Here is a 21,324-nt window from a genome sequence, read left to right on the forward strand (position 1 = left end):
AAACAAATTTAAATATTAAACAAAGATAACACAAGTAACCACAAAATGCAGTTTTTAAATGAAGGTCTTTATTATTAAGGGAGAAAGAAATCCAAACCTACAGGGCCCTGTGTGAAAAACTGATTGCCCTCTAAACCTAATAACTGGTTGGGCCACCCTTAGCAGCAACAACTACAATCAAGCATTTGCGATAACTGGCAATGAGTCATTTACAACGCTCTACAGGAATTTTGGCTCACTCATCTTTGCAAAATTGTTGTAATTCAGCCACATTGGAGGGTTTCCAAGCATGAACCGCCTTTTTAAGGTCATGCCACAGCATTCCAATCGGATTGAGATCAGGACTTTGACTAGACCACTCCAAAGTCTTAATTTTGTTTTTCTTAAGCCATTCAGAGGTGGACTTGCTGGTGTGTTTTGGATCATTGTCCTGCTGCATAACCCAAGTGTGTTTCAGCTTGAGTTTACGAACAGATGGCCGGACATTCTATTTCAGGATTTTTCAATACACAACTGAAGTCATGGTTCCATTTACCATAGCAAGTCTTCCAGATCCTGAAGCAGCAAAACAGCCCCCGACCATCACCCTACCACCACCATACTATTGGTATGATGTTCCTTTTCTGAAATGCTCTGTTACTTCTATGCTAGATGTAGTGGAACATACACCTTCCAAAAAGTTCAACTGTTGTCTCGTCAGTCCACAGAGTATTCTCCCAAAAGTCTTGACGATCATCAAGGTGTTTTCTGGCAAAACTGAGACTAACCTTTATGTTCTTTTTTCTCAGCAGTGGTTTTCATCTTGGAACATGCATTCCATTTTTTTCCCAGTTTCTTTTTTGACTGTGGTTTGCTGGAGTTCCAATGCTTTAGAAATGGCTTTATACCCTTTTCCAGACTGATAGATCTCAATTACTTTGCTTCTCATTTGTTCCTGAATTTCTTTGGATAGCATCATGATGTCTAGCTTTTGAGAATCTTTTGGTCTACTTCACTTTGTCAGGCAAATCCTATTTAAGTAATATTGTGATCGAGAACAGGTGTGGCAGTAATCAGGTCTGTGCGTGGCTAGGAAAATTGCACTCAGCTTCCCAAAGATGTGATAAACCATAGTTAAATTATGTTTTAAGGGGTAGGGGGCAATCACTTTTTCATACAGGGCCCTGTAGGTTTGGATTTCTTTTTCCATTAATAATAAAGACTTTCATTTAAAAACTGCATTTTGTGTTTACGTGTGTTATCTTTTAAGTGTGACAAGCATGCAAAGGAATAAGAAATCAGGAAGGAGGCAAACATTTTCTCACACCACTGTTTGACACCTGGTCATAGTAGCAGGGGCAACGTTTCGTTCCTATCTATATATTGGTCACTTGACGCATTGAGCACTGCTTGAGAAAGTTCCTCAATAGGAACAAAACGTTACCACTGCCACTATGACTGTGTATCAATAAACCACAGCTTATTATTGAAGATTGGAGTGCTGCCTTTGTCTTCATGGAATATCATTGAGATTTGGCTGTGCCTGTTTGGGTTCTGCACCCATTGACTTTTACAGCTCACCTGTGCTGCATCGTTATCATCTGTGTGTGTATGTGTACAGTACAGACCAAAAGTTTGGACACACCTTCTCATTTAAAGATTTTTCTGTATTTACTTGACTATGAAAATTGTACATTCACACTGCAGGCATCAAAGCTATGAATTAACACATGTGGAATTATATACTTAACAAATAAGTGTGAAACAACTGAAAATATGTCTTATATTCTAGGTTCTTCAAAGTAGCCACCTTTTGCTTTGATGACTGCTTTGCACACTCTTGGCATTCTCTTGATGAGCTTCAAGAGGTAGTCATCGGAAATGGTCTTCCAACAATCTTGAAGGAGTTTCCAGAGATGCTTAGCACTTGTTGGCCCCTTTGCCTTCACTCTGTGGTCCAGCTCACCCCAAACCATCTCGATTGGGTTCAGGTCTGGTGACTGTGGAGGCCAGGTCATCTCGCATAGCACCCCATCACTCTCCTTCTTGGTCAAATAGCCCTTACACAGCCTGGAGGTGTGTTTGGGGTCATTGTCCTGTTGAAAAATAAATGATGGTCCAACTAAATGCAAACCGGATGGAATAACATGCCGCTGCAAGATGCTGTGGTACCCATGCTGGTTCAGTATGCCTTCAATTTTGAATAAATCCCCAACAGTGTCACCAGCAAAGCACCCCCACACCATCACACCTCCTCCTCCATGCGTCGCACAAAGACACAGTGGTTGGAACCAAAGATCTCAAATTTGGACTCATCAGACGAAAGCACAGATTTCCACTGGTCTAATGTCCATTCCTTGTGTTCTTTAGCCCAAACAAGTCTCTTCTGCTTGTTGCCTGTCCTTAGCAGTGGTTTCCTAGCAGCTATTTTACCATGAAGGCCTGCTGCACAAAGTCTCCTCTTAACAGTTGTTGAAGAGATGTGTCTGCTGCTAGAACTCTGTGCGGCATTGACCTGGTCTCTAATCTGAGCTGCAGTTAACCTGTGATTTCTGAGGCTGGTGACTCGGATAAACAGCCTCAGAAGCAGAGGTGACTCTTGGTCTTCCTTTCCTGGGGCGGTCCTCATGTCAGCCAGTTTCTTTGTAGCGCTTGATGGTTTTTGCAACTGCACTTGGGGACACTTTGAAGGTTTTCCCAATTTTTCGCACTGACTGACCTTCATTTCTTAAAGTAATGATGGCCACTTGTTTTTCTTTACTTAGCTGCTTTTTTCTTGCCATAATACAAATTCTAACAGTCTATTCAGTAGGACTATCAGCTGTGTATCCACCAGACTTCTGCACAACACAACTGATGGTCCCAGCCCCATTTATAAGGCAAGAAATCCCTCTTATTAAACCTGACAGGGCACACCTGTGAAGTGAAAACCATTTCCGGTGACTACCACTTGAAGCTCATCAAGAGAATGCCAAGAGTGTGCAAAGCAGTCATCAAAGCAAAAGGTGGCTACTTTGAAGAACCTAGAATATAAGACATATTTTCAGTTGTTTCACACTTTTTTGTTAAGTATTTAATTCCACATGTGTTAATTCATAGTATATATATATATATATATATATATATATATATATATATATATATATATATATATATATATATATATATATATATATATAATAATATTGGCTTACTGGAATACATTTTGGCAAACTGCAGTCTAGCTTTTTTATGTCTGTCAGCAGTGGGTCTCCTGTCATAGCTTTTCATTTCATTCAAATGTCGACGGATAGGTGCACTGATGTACCCTGAGTCTTTTGGACAGCTTGAATTTCTTTGGAACTTGATTAGGGCTGCTTATCCACCATCCGGACTATCCTGCGTTGCAACCTTTCATCAATTTTTCTCTGCCATCCTCATCCAGGGAGATTAGCTACAGTGCATTGGGTTGTAATCTTCTTAATTACGGTATGTTGCGCACCGTGGACAAAGGAACATCAAGGTCTCTGGAGATGGACTTGTAACATTGAGATTGTTGATATTGTTCAACAATTTTGGCTCTCAAGTCCTCCTACAGTTCTCTTCTCCTCTTTCTGTTCTCCATGCTTAATGTGGCACACACAGACACACAATGCAAAGATTGAGTCAACTTCTCCCCTTTTTATCTGATTTGAGGTGTGCTTTTCATATTGCCCACACCTGAAGGTGAGTTCGAACGAGCATCACATCCTGTTTACCCACAATTTTGGAAAGGTGCCAACAATTTTGCCTGGCCCATTTTTGAGGTTTTGTGGGAAACCATGTCCAATTTACCTTTTTATTTTATTTTTTGTGTTGTTCCAATACACATAAATGAAATAAACGTGTGTATAACAAAACATGTCTGATTACAATAATTTTCTGGGAAAAATGCTTAATTTTCTGGAACAATTTCAAGGATGCCAACACTTTCGGCCGTGACTGTATATAGATAGATATATTATTTTTTGTAATGACTCATTGACAGCTACACTTAAACATCCTATAAGATTTTACTTATGTTAATGCTTACCTTTTTTTTTTTTTTTTTTCTAAATTGCAGTGTGGTTCAGTGAGCAGTCTCCACTCCTTCATTCATTGTCAGAGGGGAGGACTGTGTACACTTGTCTCCATGTATCAGCACAACTCCAGAACTGCATTTCCTCTCCATGTGCTTTCCTCTTTTTCTATTGCCCTTCAAGATCCTCTTTCCCCTATCGAATACAGATCAGTGTTCAACCCCCTCCCTCCTACTATCAATAACACTGAGAGATCGGAGAGAAAGCAAAGCTGTCAGGAGCAGCTCTGAGGGATTTGTAACATTTCTGCAAAGCACTCAGCAATGTTTAGCATTGTGTCGACATCGCATTTTGTTGCGTTTTTTTCTGCAGCCAAAACTCGATCTTTTGGCAGTAAGAAAGCTATAGGCTTTGCTACGTTTTTTGCTGCTTTGCTTGCTGCCTTTTTCAGGATCCCAAAGCTCCTCTTTGCTTTCACCTTGCAAGCATAAACAATACAATGCCACGAATGTAAGACGTAAGTGAAACCATAAAACATTTTTGCAAAAAAAAGGCAATTTGATCAAATTATTTAGGGGGAAAAGTTTTTATGTTTTATTAGGTAGGACACTATTTAGCTGTTGACTATTCTGAACAAACAAGTTGAAGCGCAGCCGTGAACTAATGTTCTATGGGTGTACGGGGAGGGGGGGGGGGGGACACAACTTGAAATGTAAAATCAGCAGGAGAAGTTGAATTGGTAGGGCATTGTTTACTTTAACACACATCACTAATTTACGGTAATTATCACTAATTGAATTAAACTATGCTTGGAGCAGGAAGAAACAAAAGGATTGCTTTAAAAAAAAATAAATGCAAGTTACATTACAATAAAAAAATACTTAGACTTGGTACATCAATGCTCATGCGATCATACCAAGATACTATAGCTTATACTTGGGAAAATCGCAAAAATAGATGGGTTTCATATATGCTTTACCTGTGTTTTTTTTTCAAGAAAAACACTGCGAAAAATGGTAGCAGGGTTTTTGCTCACTCTTTGCACTTACTGATTGCTTTCTAGGAGTGAAAAAAGCTGCAAAAATGCAGCTTGTGAACATGGCCTTAAGGACTAACAGAAACTCTGCAGCAATAAAATACTACAATATTTTTAATGAAGACTATCTAGGAAATTACTTAATTTTGCATATAGGAAGAACATGTATACCCTTTTATTAAGAAAATATTGTTAATGAAATATAAATGTACTTTATTGCTTTACATACAGTTGAAACCAGAAGTTTACATACACTATATAAAAAAACACATATGCATGTTTTTCTCAATATCTGACATGAAATCAGAATAAACCTTTCCCATTTTAGGTCAATTAGGATTACCATAATTTTAATATTTGCCAAATGCCAGAATAATGAGAGAGAAAATGGTTTAAGGCATTTTTATTACTTACTGCAAAGTCAAAAGTTTACATACATTTCATCAGTATTTGGTACCATTGCCCTTAAACTGAATGACTTTGGTCAAACGTTTGGGATATCCTTCCACAAGCTTCTCACAATAGTTGGTTGTAATTTGGGCCCATTCCTCCTGACAAAACTGGTGTAACTGATCCAGGTTTGTAGGTCGCCTTGCTCGCACCTGCCTTTTCAGCTTTGCCCATACATTTTCAATAGGATTGAGATCAGGGCTTTTGGATGGCTACTCCAAAACATTGACTCTGTTATCCTTAAGCCACTTTGTTACCATTTTGGCAGTATACTTCGGGTCATTGTCCATTTGGAAGACCCATTTCCGCCCAAGCTTTAATTCCTGGCTGATGTCTTGAGATGTTGCTTCAGTATTGCCACAAAATCTTCTTTTCTCATGATGCCATCTATTTTGTGAACTGCACCAGTCCCTCATGCGGCAAAACAACCCCACAACCTTGATGCTGCCACCCCTGTGTTTCACAGTTGGGATGGTGTTCTTAGGCTTCCAAGCTTCTCTTTTTTTCTTCCTTTTTTCCTCCAAACCTGATGGTCATTATGCCCAAAAAGTTCAATTTTAATTTCATCAGACCACAGGACTACCTCTTGAAGCTCATCAAGAGAATGCCAAGAGTGTGCAAAGCAGTCATCAAAGCAAAAGGTGGCTACTTTGAAGAACCTAGAATATAAGACATATTTTCAGTTGTTTCACACTTTTTTGTTAAGTATATAATTCCACATGTGTTAATTCATAGTTTTGATGCCTTCAGTGTGAATGTACAATTTTAATAGTCATGAAAATACAGAAAAATCTTTAAATGAGGTGTGTCCAAACTTTTGGTCTGTACTCTATATTTAAACAAAAAATTAGAGGTAAACAATAGAAAGTGGGAGCGCATGGCAATAATGTAGCACACACAGGAGTAATATATATATTTAAACAAAAATATGAAGCATGGAGAGAATACAAGGAGAGGAACATCCATCAAGAAAAATGCACGGCAAGGAGCGTTTTACTTAACAGCTTTGTCCAGGGTGGTTGGGATAGGAAAAGTCATGGTTATTTAACATACATACAGTGGCTTGCGGAAGTATTCTTCCCCCTTGGAATTTTTTGTATTTTGCTACCTCACGACCCGAAATATCAGTTATTTTATTTTTTTGAGGATTTGCATCAGTTCATGTAAAGAACATGCCTGCAACTGTAAACATTTGGTTTTCTTTTTTTATTGTGAAGCAAAAAACAAATAGGACAAAATAACTGAAAACTTCAGTGTGCATTACTGTTCATCCCCCCGAAAGTCAGCTCCTTTTGCGGCAATTACATCTGCAAGTCGCTTTGGATAAGTCTCTATGAGCTTTCCACATTTTGCCACTGGGATTTTTGCCCATTCCTCAAGGCAAAACTGCTCCAACTCCTTCAAGTTAGATGGTTTCTTCTGGTGAATAGCAATCTTCAAGTCTGACCACAGATTTTCAATTGGATAAAGGTCTGGTCTTTGACTAGGCTAATCCAAAACATTTATACGTTTCCCCTTATACCACTCAACTTTAGCAGTATGCATTGGGTCATTGTCTTTTTGAAAGGTGAATCTCCGTCCCAGTCTCACATCACTGACAGACTGAAAAGCTTTCCCTCAAAAATATCCCTGTATTTTGCTCCATCCATCTTCCCCTCGACTCGGACCATTTTCCCTGCTGTTGAAAAACATCCCCACAGCATAATGCAGCCACCACGATGTTTCACTTTGGGGATGGTGTTCTTGGGGTGATGAGCTGTGTTGGTTTAGTGCCAGACATAGCGTTTACCTTGGTGGCCAAAAAGTTCAATTTTGGACTCCTCTGACCACAGCACCTTCCACCATATATTTAGGGAGTCTCCCACATGTCTTTTGGCAAACTCAAAACAAGCCTTACAATTTTTGTGTGTAAGTAAAGGTTTTTTTCTGCCCACTCTCCTATAAAGGCCACCTCTATGGAGTGTACGGCTTATTGTGGTCTTATCGATAGATACTCCAGTCTCTGCTTGGGAACTCTGCTGCTACTTCAGGGTTACCTTTGGTCTCTGTGCTGCTTCTCTGATTAATGCCCTCCTTGCCCGGGTTGAGAGTTTTTGCGGCCCTCTTTTTGCAGGTATGTTATGGTACCATGTTCTTTCAATTTGATGTTAATGGATTTGATGGTGCCCCAGGGGATCATCAGAGATTGGGATATTTTTTATCACCCAACCCTGACTTGTACTTGTCAACATCTTTGTCCCTGACTTGTTTGGAGATCTTGGTCTTCATGGTGTTTGGTTAATTGTGCCTCTTGCTTAACTATGTTGCATGCACTATGGCCTTTCAGAAAAGGTGTGTGTATATAACTTTCAGACCATGTGACACTTAGATTGCACACAGGTGGACTTCTTTTCACTAAGTATGTGACTTATGAAGGTAATTGCGTGCACCAGAAATTTTTAGGGGCTTCATAGCAAAAGGGGTGAATACATGCCAATTTTTAGTTGTTTGATCCCATAAACTTAATTTATACCTATATTTTTCTCACTTCACTTAACCAACTTAGAGTTAAATGCAGCTGTCAATCTCTGACATCGGCATTTAACATGCGCCAGCAGGCGGCAGGTCATTCCACACGCCCATTGTCGTGCCCGTTACATGACCACGGGGCGCCGATGGGGTGCCGTGACAGCTGGGGGTTTGCTGAAGACCTCCATGCTTGTTAGGACGATACTCCTGGGGAAAGCCAGCTTTTAGCTTGCATTCATAGGAGGCCATGATTTGTATAGTACAAGCGATCAGACGATTGCAAGTTCAAGTCCCCTAAAGGGACTATTAAATACAGTAAAAAATGAAAAAAAATGTTTTTAAAGATCTAAAAAAAATCCAAAAGTTCAAATCGCCCCCCTTTTGCCCCATTAAAAATAAAACCATCAAAAAATAGAATAAATTCATCCAATCGTTAAATGGCATAACAAGAAAAAAAATAGAGATGCCAAAATTATTATTTTTTGGATGCCGCAACATTGATTAAAATGCAATAAGAGGCGATCAGATCAAAACATTAGATCTACCCCAAAATGCTATCCGTAAAAACATTAGCTCAGGGCGCAAAAAATAAGTCCTCATACAGCCCTATATCCTGTAAATTGAAAACCTTATGGGTCTCTTGAAAAATGACAACACAAGCTAAATTTATTTATTTTTTTATACAAATTTAAATAAAATAAAAAAACTATCAATCTTTGCTATCTGTGTACTGACTCTACAGTCATGGCCAAAAGTTTTGAGAATGACACCAAAATTATATTTTCACATGATCTGCTGGCTTCTGGTTTTTATTAGTGTTTGTCTGATGTTTATATCACATACAGAAATATAATTGCAATCATATTATGAGTACCAATAGGTTATATTGACAGTTAGAATGAGTTAATGCACCAAGTCAATATTTGCAGTGTTGCCCCTTCTTCTTCAAGACCTCTGTAATTCTCCCTGGCATGCTCTCAATCAACTTTTGTACCAAATCCTGACTGATAGCAGTCCATTTTTGCATAATCAATGCTTGCATTTTGCCAGAATTTGTTGGTTTTTGTTTGTCCACCCGTCTCTTGATGATTGACCACAAGTTCTCAATGGGATTAAAATCTGGGGAGTTTCCAGGCTATGGACCCAAAATCTCTGTTTTGTTCCATGAGCCATTTTGTTATCACCTTTGCTTTATGACAAGGTGCTCCATCATGCTGGAAAACCAGGGGAGGAGTTCTGAGGAGATAATTTGCATATTCCCACTGCATTTTGGGGTAAGTGAAGAGTCTCCGCGAGCTCAAAGAACACTGGATTTTGGCTGTTGGAGCTGAAAAGAGGACATCGGTAAACCAGGAGAGGAGTCCTGAGGAGATAATTTGCATATTCCCACTGCATTTTGGGGTAAGTGAAGAGTCTCCGCGAGCTCAAAGAACACTGGATTTTGGCTGTTGGAGCTGAAAAGAGGACATCGGTAAACCGCGCGCCGGTTGAAGCTTTTTTTTTAAGCTTTTTTCACTGTTTTCAGAACATTAACAATAAGAACATGGAAGAGTCCAGGAGCCATTTGGTGAGCTGCATATCCTGCTACATGTTCACAGACTTGCCAGTGGAAAAGCCAAACTTCACATGCCAGAAATGCAAGCTTGTGTCCCTGTTGGAGGAAAAGTTGCGAAATCTAGAAGAGAGGTTAACTACCTTGAAAATCATTAAGGAAGGTGAAGAGTTCTTAGACAGAGCAGAATTATCTCTTCATGATTCAGAAAGAGAAGAAATTCGAACTGCACCTGACTAAACAGAGGAATGGAAGCATGTGACCCACAGAAGCAGGAGGATCGAGAGGCAGTCAGCACCCATACTGCTCAGGAACCAGTACCAGGCTCTCACGCAGGAGAACCATGAAGAAATACAGCAAAATAAGACTTTGCCAGCAATGAATAACCTTGTAAGCCCTCAGAATCCTCCTGGATGGAGAAAGAAGAATGTTGTGAAGAAAAAACGGAGAGTGGTGGTCATGGGGGATTCCCTGTTAAGAGGAACAGAGGCCGCTATCTGCAGACCAGATATAACCTCAAGAGAAATGTGCTGTCTTCCAGGAGCAAAAATTAAAGATGTGTCTGACAGGATATCAAGACTCTTCAGACCTACAGATCACTACCCATTCCTGCTAATACATGTGGGGACAAATGACACCGCAAGAAAGGACCTGGAAACCATCTGCAGTGACTTTGAAGACTTAGGCAAGAAAGTGAAAGAATTGGGAGCGCAGGTGGTCTTCTCATCCATCCTCCCAGTGGATGGCCATGGAACAATGAGGTGGAATAAGATTCTACAGGTGAACAACTGGCTACGTCGATGGTGCCGTCAACAAGGATTTGGATTTCTGGATCACGGAATGAATTACCTATACGATGGACTACTTGCTAGAGATGGGGTGCACCTTACGAAGACTGGAAAACATGTATTTGGAAGTCGCCTTGCTACACTCATCAGAAGAGCTTTAAACTAGAACAATGTGGGAAGGGAAGCAAAAGGCCAGAAAAAGCCATACAGCTGACAAATACTATTGAGATCTCTGCTACTGGAAGTGGAAAAGAAGAACAAAGACAAAACAATTTAAATAATAAAAATATGGGAGGAAGAGAAACCAATCACAAACTAAAATGTTTTTATACAAATGCACAAAGCATGGGCAACAAACAAGGAGAATTGGAACTACTAATGCAGGAAAAGGAATATGATGTCATTGGAATCACTGAAACTTGGTGGGACGATACACATGATTGGAATAAAAGGCTAAAAGGATACAACTTATTTGCAAGAAACAGACTTGATAAACGAGGAGGAGCTGTTGCATTGTATGTTAGAAAAGCGTATATCTGCACAGAGATTGAAGCTTCAGAGACTGGGAGTTCTGTGGAAACTGTTTGGGTAAGAATACAAGGAGAGAACAACGGAAAGGACACCATTGTAGGCATTTACTACAGGCCACCTGGGCAAGCTGAAGATATGGATGAACTCTTTATGTATCAAATGACCAAGTTCTCCAAAAAATATGACGTAGTGGTCATGGGAGATTTCAACTATCCAGACATTTGTTGGGAATCTCTCTCAAGTAAAACTAACAGGTCAAGCAAATTCTTATCCTCTCTTGCTGACAACTTTATCTTCCAAAAGGTAGGGGAGAAAACAAGGGGATCTGCTACTTTGGATCTAATCCTTATAAACAGGGAGGAAATGGTTGAGGAGGTAAAGGTGGCTGGGACCCTAGGAGGCAGCGATCATGCTATTATAGAATTTTGGATAACTAGAGGAGGAAGACATGTGAAGACTCAAACTTCAAGGTTAGATTTTAGAAAGGCAGATTTTAAGAGACTCAGAAAGAGAATAGGAGGGATCCAATGGCTGGATGTCCTTAAGGACAAAAATGTCCAGGAAGGATGGGAAATTTTTAAAAATGAGATTCTCAAAGCACAATCGTTAACAATCCCGAAAAGTAGGAAGAATGGGAAGCATTTAAGGAAACCAGGATGGATGAACACAGAACTTAAACACATGCTAAAAAGAAAGAAAGAAATGTTTATTAAATGGAAAGAGGGAGGCATATCTAAAGAAGATTATAATGCAGTCTGCAGATCCTGCAGGGCACGTATCAGGTTAGCTAAAGCTGACAATGAATTAAGGCTTGCAAGAGATGTCAAAAGCAATAAAAAAGGATTTTGGGGGTATGTCAAAAGTAAAAGAAAAGTCAAAGATGCTATAGGATTTTTACAGGATGAAAATGGAGAAATGGTAAGAGAGGATGTTGAGAAGGCCGAACTTTTTAATTCCTATTTTGCATCTGTTTTCTTTCAGAAAGAAAATGTAACATCAACTGATCTTCACTGTCCTTTTAAAGGAATAGAGGAATCCAAGTTATCTGTAAACAGAAAGATTGTGAGGGAATATTTGGCTAACATAAATGAGTTCAAGTCTCCAGGTCCAGATGAATTACACCCCAGAGTACTGAAGGAGATCGTAGAAGAAATTTTAGAACCACTCTCCATAATCTTTGAAAATTCTTGGAGAACAGGAGAAGTCCCAGAAGACTGGAGAAGAGCAAATGTTGTTCCTATCTTCAAAAAGGGGAAGAAGGTGGACCCAGGGAACTATAGGCCGGTGAGTCTGACTTCTATACCAGGAAAGATCTTTGAACAAATTATTAAACAACATGTATGTAAGTACCTGGATAAGAATGAAGTGATTAACCAGAGTCAGCATGGGTTTGTAACTAACAAGTCATGTCAGACTAACTTAATTTCCTTCTATGACAGAATCACTGACTGGGTGGATCAGGGAAATGCTGTAGATATAGTATATCTTGACTTCAGCAAAGCATTTGACAAAGTATCTCACACCATCCTTATTGAAAAAATGACCAAGTATGCAATGGACCAGGCAACTGTTAGGTGGATTCATAACTGGCTTAGTGATCGGACTCAAAGGGTGGTTGTAAATGGCTTCACATCCAGCTGGATGAATGTCTCAAGTGGGGTACCACAGGGCTCCGTCCTGGGACCTGTATTGTTCAACATCTTTATCAATGATTTAGATGAAGGAATTGAGGGTAAACTGATTAAATTTGCTGATGACACAAAGCTAGGAGGGATAGCTAATACTAGAGAAGAGAGAGAGAGGATTCAAAAAGACCTAAATAAACTGGAGCAGTGGGCAGCAACCAACAGAATGTTTTTTAACAGGGAAAAATGCAAAGTACTACATCTGGGCAATAAAAATGAAAAAAGCATATACAGAATGGGAGGAATAGAGCTAAGCAACAGTACATGTGAAAAAGACTTAGGTATACTAATAGATCATAGACTGAACATGAGTCAACAGTGTGATGCAGCAGCAAAAAAGGCAAATACAATTCTGGGATGTATTAACAGAAGCATACAGTCTAGATCACGTGAAGTCATTATCGGTCTCTTTACTCCTTTTTGGTCAGACCTCATCTGGAATACTGTGTACAGTTTTGGGCACCACATTTTAAAAAAGACATAGACAAACTGGAGCAAGTTCAGAGAAGAGCGACCAGAATGGTGACTGGTCTGCAAACCATGTCCTATGAGGAACGGTTGCAGGATTTGGGAATGTTTAGCTTGCAAAAAAGAAGACTGAGCGGAGACTTAATAGCTGTCTACAAATATGTCAAGGGCTGTCACATTGTAGAAGGATCATCTTTATTCTCATTTGCACAAGGAAAGACTAGAAGCAATGGGATGAAACTAAATGGGAGGAGACAGATTAGATATTAGAAAAAACTTTTTGACAGTTAGGGTGATTAATGAGTGGAACAGGCTGCCACGAGAGGTGGTGAGTTCCCCTTCAATGGACGTCTTCAAACAGAGGCTGGACAGACATCTGTCTGAGATGATCTAGTGAATCCTGCTTTGAGCAGGGGGTTGGACCAGATGACCCAGGAGGTCCCTTCCAACTCTACCATTCTATGATTCTATGAAAAGGCATTGTTGGGCGCCAAACTGCTCTTGGACGGTTGGGAGAAGTTGCTCTTGGAGGACATTCTGGTACCATTCTTTATTCATGGCTGTGTTTTTAGGCAAGACTGTGAGTGAGCCGATTCCCTTGGCTGAGAAGCAACCCCACACATGAATGGTTTCAGGATGCTTTACAGTTGGCATGAGACAAGACTGGTGGTAGCGCTCACCTCTTCTTCTCCGAATAAGCTGTTTTCCAGATGTCCCAAACAATCGAAAAGGGGATTCATCAGAGAAAATGACTTTGCCCCAGTCCTCAGCAGTCCACTCCCTGTACCTTTTGCAGAATATCAGTCGGTCCCTGATGTTTTTTCTGGAGAGAAGTGGCTTCTTTGCTGCCCTCCTTGAAACCAGCACTTGCTCAAAGAGTCTCCACCTCACAGTGCGTGCAGAAGCACTCACACAAGCCTGCTGCCATTCCTGAGCAAGCTCGGCACTGCTGGTAGTCCGATCCCGCAGCTGAAACAGTTTTAAGATATGGTCCTGGCGCTTGCTGGTCTTTCTTGGGCGCTCTGGAGCCTTTTTGACAACAATGGAAGCTCTCTCCTTGAAGTTCTTGATGATGCGATAGATTGTTGACTGAGGTGCAATCTTTGTAGCTGCGATACTCTTCCCTGTTAGGCCATTTTTGTGCAGTGCAATGATGGCTGCACGTGTTTCTTTAGAGATAACCATGGTTAACTGAAGAGAAACAATGATACCAAGAACCAGCCTCCTTTTAAAGTGTCCAGTGATGTCATTCTTACTTAATCATGACTGATTGTTTGCCAGCCCTGTCCTCATCAACACCCACACCTGTGTTAATGGATCAATCACTAAAACGATGTTAGCTGCTCCTTTTAAGGCAGGACTGCAATGATGTTGAAATGTGTTTTGGGGGTTAAAGTTCATTTTCTGAGCAAATATTGACTTTGCAAGTACAGTAATTGCTGTTAAGCTGATCACTCTTTGACATTCAGGAGTATATGCAAATTGCCATTACAAAAAATGAAGCAGTAAACTTTGGAAAAATTACTATTTGTCTCATTCTCAATGCTTTTGGCCATGACTGTACTGTATCGTACTGATCTGGGGAATCATATTGCCAGGTCACTTTTACCTTGTAGTGAACATGGTAAATAAAAAAAAAACAAACAAAACAATTGTGGAATTGCACCTTATTTTGCAATTTCAGCTCACTTGGAATTATTTTCCCATTTTCTAGTTCATCACATGATAAAATTAATGGTGTCATTCAAAAGTACAACTCGTTCCACAAAAAACAAGTCCTCATACGGTTATGTGGATGGAAACATAAAAAAGTTATGACTCTTGGAATAAGAGCAGGAAAAAATGAAAACAAAAAAATGAAAATTGGTTGCGGGTTAAAGGGAACAAAGCGGCTGAGAAATTTAAGAAAAGAATTATAGAGGTAAATGAATGCCTTGGGCCAAAAGCTGTCTGATGAAATGCGCATCAGGCGTGCGTTTTCTTGGTGGATGTTCACCTTCCTGTATTACTTGTACCTAATTTCTCCATACTTCTTTTTTTTGTTTGTTTATATATTATTCCAATGCTCTCACACTTTGAACTTTATCTTAACGCCTTTCATTTTTTATTTATTGAATATGCATTACTTTTATGTATGTTGCTTCATTGCTTTTCACTTTATGTACAGTGGCTTGAAAAAGTATTCATACCCCCATGAACTTTTACAATTTTTTCAGATTACACCCACTAACGTAAATGTATTTTATTGGGATACATGGTTTTCTAAATATTTTAAAAATAGAAATCTAAAAGTAATTGCATTTCGTAACTGGGATAAAAGTTTCCATTGAGGATAAAAATTCACAGATCTGCCATTCGGTCCCAGGAAAGACACTCACCATGAACAAATTAGGTAATAACTGTCACACTGGTGGGTGTCGTCCACTGCGCCACAGACTGGGCTTACCCTAGAGGGGCATGACTAAGCGACTATTTGGTTCTTCATTAGAGCCTTTGATGGTGAGGTTCCCGGGGCTGCAGCAGCTGATCCCAAGGATCAGGGACACGGGTACGGACTCGGAGTGTCAGGCAGGACAGGATCACTAGCGGTATGGATTCTGGTGTCGGTTCAGACACAGCAGGTTCAGACACAACCACTGGTTCAGACAAAACGAGTTCAGGTTCGGACAGAATGGGCTGGTTCAGACAGAGCTTGTTCAGGATCACTGAACAGGAATTGATACAGAATCGCAGAACTGGTTCAGGGACGTGACATCGTATTAGTAGGTAGAAGACACACTAGGTACTGAAGCTGCTCAGGCACCTCCTGGGGAGGGTGCCTTAAATACCTAATGCCTCCCAGCTATAGGCTGAGGACACTTTCAGAGTGTGTGCACTGTCCCTCTAAGAAGGGAACCTGGAAGCCGTTGCGGGAGCAGGAGACGACGTTGGGTGGCCTTGGTGGTGAGCATGCTGACTTCTTTGCCAGGGAGAGGCAGAGGAACCATGCAGCTCAATGGAGTTTTCAATACCCTATCAACATTTAGTGAAAAATCTGCAGCATGCTCACTCTTGTACAGAAGAACTGCAGATTTCACTCCATGCAACGCAAACCAAATGTGACAAAACCTGCATGTAACATTTTTGTGTATTTGTGGCCACATCCATGGGGGGAACATTTTTCGCTATGTGTAAAGCTTAATGCTGAATTAGATTAACATTATTTTGCTGTGATGATCATTCCAAACGTTCATATCAGGATGTTGACATTGAAATGGCCAGGCAATAGGGAGAATAGGAAGCAATAGCTCAATGATAGCCCTACACGGCTTTGTCTTGGACATACCACTCTTTTCTTCAGAATATTGGAAACCGGTTGAACCTGATGCCATAATTTCGAGCTCATAGACCTTAGTGTAAGGACTCTGTAAAGTCCTACCATGAAAAAATGTAAGTTATCTATGTTGGTCTAGAAAAGGACTATTCAACTGGTGGGGGCTTGGGGAATAATGCCTGCTCTAATGAAGTAATCCAATAAATAAGCTGTCAGTTGCTTGACGTAACTACCAATATTGATTTTATATAGTTAAATGTGGACTAACTTTCATTTTTCATTACAGTGGTAGAGTCACTTTAATATCATCTACTAACATGGTGGTTAAAGAAAGTTTTCACCCAAAATGTAACTAATTAGATGTTACAAAAGCTGCCTAAGTCTGTCTGTTGTGGGTGTAATTTACTTATAAATATATTGGATTATGTTTATATATTTGTTTGTTACCTTTTTGGTGACCATAAAAAGGAGAGAAGTGCGGCCAGATGGTTTTCAAATGCCGAGTCGCCAATTTATAACTGAGAACCAATATGCACTTGTATAGAAAAATGCCAGACTACCTGTAAATACAAAACCCCATAATCAATTAACTTTTGGCTCTTGCTTTAACTGGTCATATTTATGTTTTGAGTGAAAATTTTATTTACAAGGTCATTGCAATAAGTATAAAAAAAAAACACATACCAAAATTATGGGAAAATTTGGTGAAGATTTCATACTATCCAGTGTTTCAAATCCATTAAAAATATACATCAATAAACATCAATGTAAAGAAGGGTTTGAAGAGGACCTTTCACTAGTTTGACCATGTAAGACATAATTCTTATTTTTTAACTTCTCCTCTCCATTGCAGAGAGATTTGCTTGTAAAGTTTAGTTTAGAATTATTTTTAAAGGGGTGTTCTCAAGTTTTAAAGTTATCTCCTATTAAAAGGATAGGAAATAACTTTTTAATCGATGGGGGTCTAACCGCCGTGGCCCCGACTAATCCCAAGAACGAGAGTGCCACAGGGGTCAGACTGCCAGCAATCTGAATTGCAAAAAAGGAAAAAAGATTTTTCCAGCTCACCAACTTCCATGGAAGTGTTTCTCCAGAAGTGCACAGATCCAGAAAGGACTTGTGTTGGCACAAGTTGAGCAATGTCAAAAATTGGAAAAAGGTGCATCCAGCACTGGAAATCCGGAGAAGTTGAATGTCTAATTAAAAAACAAAATTTTATTGAAAAAACACAGATTAAAAACCATGATTATTTAAAAAAAAGCGTATGGTCAGGGTCATGCTCACTGACGCGTTTCGAACATAGATTGTTCTTAATCTTACTTTGCCAGCGATCTGAAAGTTATCTCCTATCTTGTGGATAAGTGATATTTTTTAAACTGTTGAACACCCATTTAAGTTTAACATGCATTAACAAAATTTTTTCACTTTTGGTATGTACTTCTTCACCTTCATGAGGTTGACCAATCATAAGCCGGAGGCGTCATACAGTGGGAAAAAAAGAACAGGACCCCACAGTAGCTTAGAGCAGGCTTTCTCTTGTGTGAGACATGTAATGACATTATGCTCTCCTCACTAGTCTCACTGCAGTGCTGTGTGTGATTACAAAGACCCTGGAGTGTCTGTGATTATATGTCTCACACCGAGAAACCTGCTCTCCGCTTTTGTGGGGCATGTGCTTTTTTTCCCCTGTATTTTGCTGCCTATGATTGGTCAACCTCATAATGGGGAAGAAGTAAACACCTCCGGAGATGAATCTCAGGTAACACCCCCTTGGACTTAAATTATAACCTATCCTTTACAAGTTAAATCTACAATCTCTGCAATGGAGGAGATATATTAACAAATAAAAGCTACATTTTATTCAGCTCTGCAGTCACTATTCCATGATGTGGTCAGTTTAACATGCTAAAACTGGTGAAGGGTCATTTTTAAGTGACTTTTTTTTTTCTTGAGGCTTGTGAACATATTTTCTTTACCTTTAAAGTCACCCTTTTGATTTTATTATTTTGGCCACAGTTTCTTAATTTTAATGCGTCCCTTCCATGCACTTCATTCATCAAGGGTAGTGCGCAGAATAGCAAGAGGTGTGCTTTATCAGTTTAGCTAATTGCATACTTTTCTTTTTTCTTGTAGAGAATTGAAAATGGAAGATTTGCCAAATGTAAATATTTTGCACATGCAATGGTTAATAACACAGATTTATTAATGGTGATGAAAAGGTATGTAACCAGTTCTAGTGAATTCTGACATGAAGTGGGACATGCCCTGCTGATGGTTGTCTCCTCTTCCATTATCCTGTGAAATCTGACATTAAGCCTGATGAGCTAAACAGAAGAATGGATTTGGAGGGACCGCCTAAAACTTAGCACTTTGTCAAAGATGGCCACAGATAGACATAATGCAGTACAAATAACTGAGTTTATACATTTGGAAGTGCTTTTGTTAAATATGTATGCATGTGTGTTGCAAGAATCATACAGTACAAAGCACAGCTATGTTTAAAGTACAAGATTGTTGTTAGGCTATGTTAACACGTCACGTTTTGGCCACTACAAAAGGAATTTACTGTCCCAGAAAAGGGAATGAGATTCATGAAGTATCGTGCACACACTGCTTATTTTTTAAGCCTTTTCAAATCTTCATTGTGTGAATTCTTTTTGCTGCATTTTTTTTCTCCCATTTTAGTGAATAGGAAAATTGCACGTATTGTACACAGCGTTTTTCCTGCCAACACATCAGTAACCCTGTACATTATCTAAAAAGGCTTGCTTAAAGCTCTGCTAAAATGACTTTTTAAAGCAATTAGTCAATTCCCCATGAAATAATTCTGGATCATATTTTGTAATAACTCTGCACACTGCAGTTCCTTTTGTTGTTCCTCCTGGAAATATATTAATAACTGTGAATTACCAATCTCCTTGTTTGTGGGGCATATCCCCAGTTTTTTACACTGATCATTTAGTGCTACTATGAGTAAACTATATAGGGCAATACCTGTTGACTTGTCAATTTAGTTATACATTTTCAGGAAATATAAAAGCGGAACAATAGAAAGAAAACATGCTCCAGAATTATTTATTTTTCATAAGAAATCCAAGTATTTGCTAAAGAGACTTGAGAAAACAGGGACTTGCTCTATGTTGTTTATTGATCTTTAATTGTTCAACTTAATTTTGCATGCCTTATAGTGAAAAGCTTCAGCGTTACTGAATTCTTAAATTCCAAATATAATATAGAAATTCTAGATTTGATTTTTAAGAATTATATTTACAGTTGAAACTAGAAGTTTATATACACTATATAAAAAGACACATATGCATGTTTTTCTCAATATCTGACATGAAATCAGAATAAACCTTTCCCGTTTTAGGTCAATTAGGATTACCATAATTTTTAATATTTGCCAAATGTCAAAATAATGAGAGAGAGAATGTTTTAAGGCATTTTTGTTACTTAATGCAAAGTCAAAAGTCTACATACATTTCATTAGTATTTGGTACCATTGTCCTTAAACTGAATGACTTGGGTTAAACATTTGGGATATCGTTCCACAAGCTTCTCACAATAGTTGGTTGTAATTTGGGCTTATTCCTCTTGACAAAACTGGTGTAACTGATCCAGGTTTGTAGGTCGCCTTGCTTGCACCTGCCTTTTCAGCTTTGCCCATAAATTTTCAATAGGATTGAGATCAGGGCTTTGTGATGACCACTCCAAAACATTGACTTTGTTATCCTTAAGCCACTTTGTTACCATTTTGGCAGTATGCTTCGGGTCATTGGCCATTTGGAACACCCATTTGCACTCGAGCTTTAACTTCCTGGCTGATGTCTTCAGATGTTGCTTCAGTATTGCCACATAATCTTCTTTTCTCATGATGCCATCTATTTTGTGAAGTGCACCAGTCCCTCCTGCAGCAAAACAACCCCATAGCATGATGCTGCGACCCCTGTGTTTCACAGTTGGGATGGTGTTCTTAGGCTTCCAAACTTTTCCCTTTTTCCTCCAAACATAACGATGGTCATTAAGCCCAAAAAGTTCAATTTTAGTTTCATCAGAGCACAGGATATGTCTCCAAAAATTAAAGTCTTTGTTCCTGTGTGCATTTGCAAACATTAATCAGGCTTTTTTATATTTCTTTTGGAGTAATGGCTTCTTCCTGGCAGAGTGACCTTTTAGCCCATATTGATACAGTACTCGTTTCACTGTAGATATTAACACAATCTTACCTGCTTCCGCCATCATCTTCACAAGGTCTTTTGCTTTTGTCCTTGAGTTGACCGGTATGATGTCTGGACATTCCCATCTTCTTTGTACTTGCGTATAATTGTACAGATAAATGAGGCACCTTCCTTCAGGTATCTTGAAACTGTATCCAAGGATGAGCCAGACTTGTGCAAGTCCACAATTCTCTTCCTGTTATCTTGGCTGATTTCTTTAGACTTTCCCATGATGCTACACAAAGAAGCAGAGTGTTTCAAGTGTGCATTAAAATACATCCACAGGTTTGTTTCTAACTCAAATGTTGCCATAAAACCTATCAGAAGCTTCCAAACACATGACCTCATCATATGGACAGTGCAGAATTGTTTAAAGGCATAGTAATCTTAGTGTATGTAAACTTTTGACTTTGCAGAAAGTAATAAAAATGCCTTAAAATATTCTTTCTCTCTCATTATTCTGGCATTTGGCAAATATTAAAAATTATGGTAATCCTAACTGACCTAAAATGGGAAAGGTTTATTCTGATTTCATGTCAGATATTGAGAAAAACATGCATATGTGGCTTTTTATATAGGGTATGTAAACTTCTGTTTCAACTGTGTATGTAATATGTATGTGTGTATATATATATATATATATATATATATATAATGTGTGTGTGTGTGTGTATGTGTATGTGTATATATATATATATATATATATATATATATATATATATACATATATATATATATATATATATATATATATATAATT

The 21,324-nt window shown here is 39.0% G+C and overlaps 1 protein-coding gene across 1 annotated transcript in view; it reads left to right on the forward strand.

Annotated features, from left to right (window-relative positions):
• VPS13A (vacuolar protein sorting 13 homolog A) overlaps nt 1-21,324 on the forward strand; it is a 221,736-nt gene that overhangs the window by 187,017 nt on the left and 13,395 nt on the right. The window contains exon 69 of the mRNA XM_073670791.1: nt 18,481-18,566. Coding sequence (XP_073526892.1) covers nt 18,481-18,566 — 86 coding nt within the window. The remainder of the gene's footprint in view (nt 1-18,480; nt 18,567-21,324) is intronic.

This window comes from Phyllobates terribilis, unplaced genomic scaffold (assembly GCF_046119375.1).
Source record: "Phyllobates terribilis strain yellow unplaced genomic scaffold, ASM4611937v1 Scaffold_1__5_contigs__length_1240528914, whole genome shotgun sequence".
In the NCBI taxonomy this organism is placed as follows: Eukaryota; Metazoa; Chordata; class Amphibia; order Anura; family Dendrobatidae; genus Phyllobates; species Phyllobates terribilis.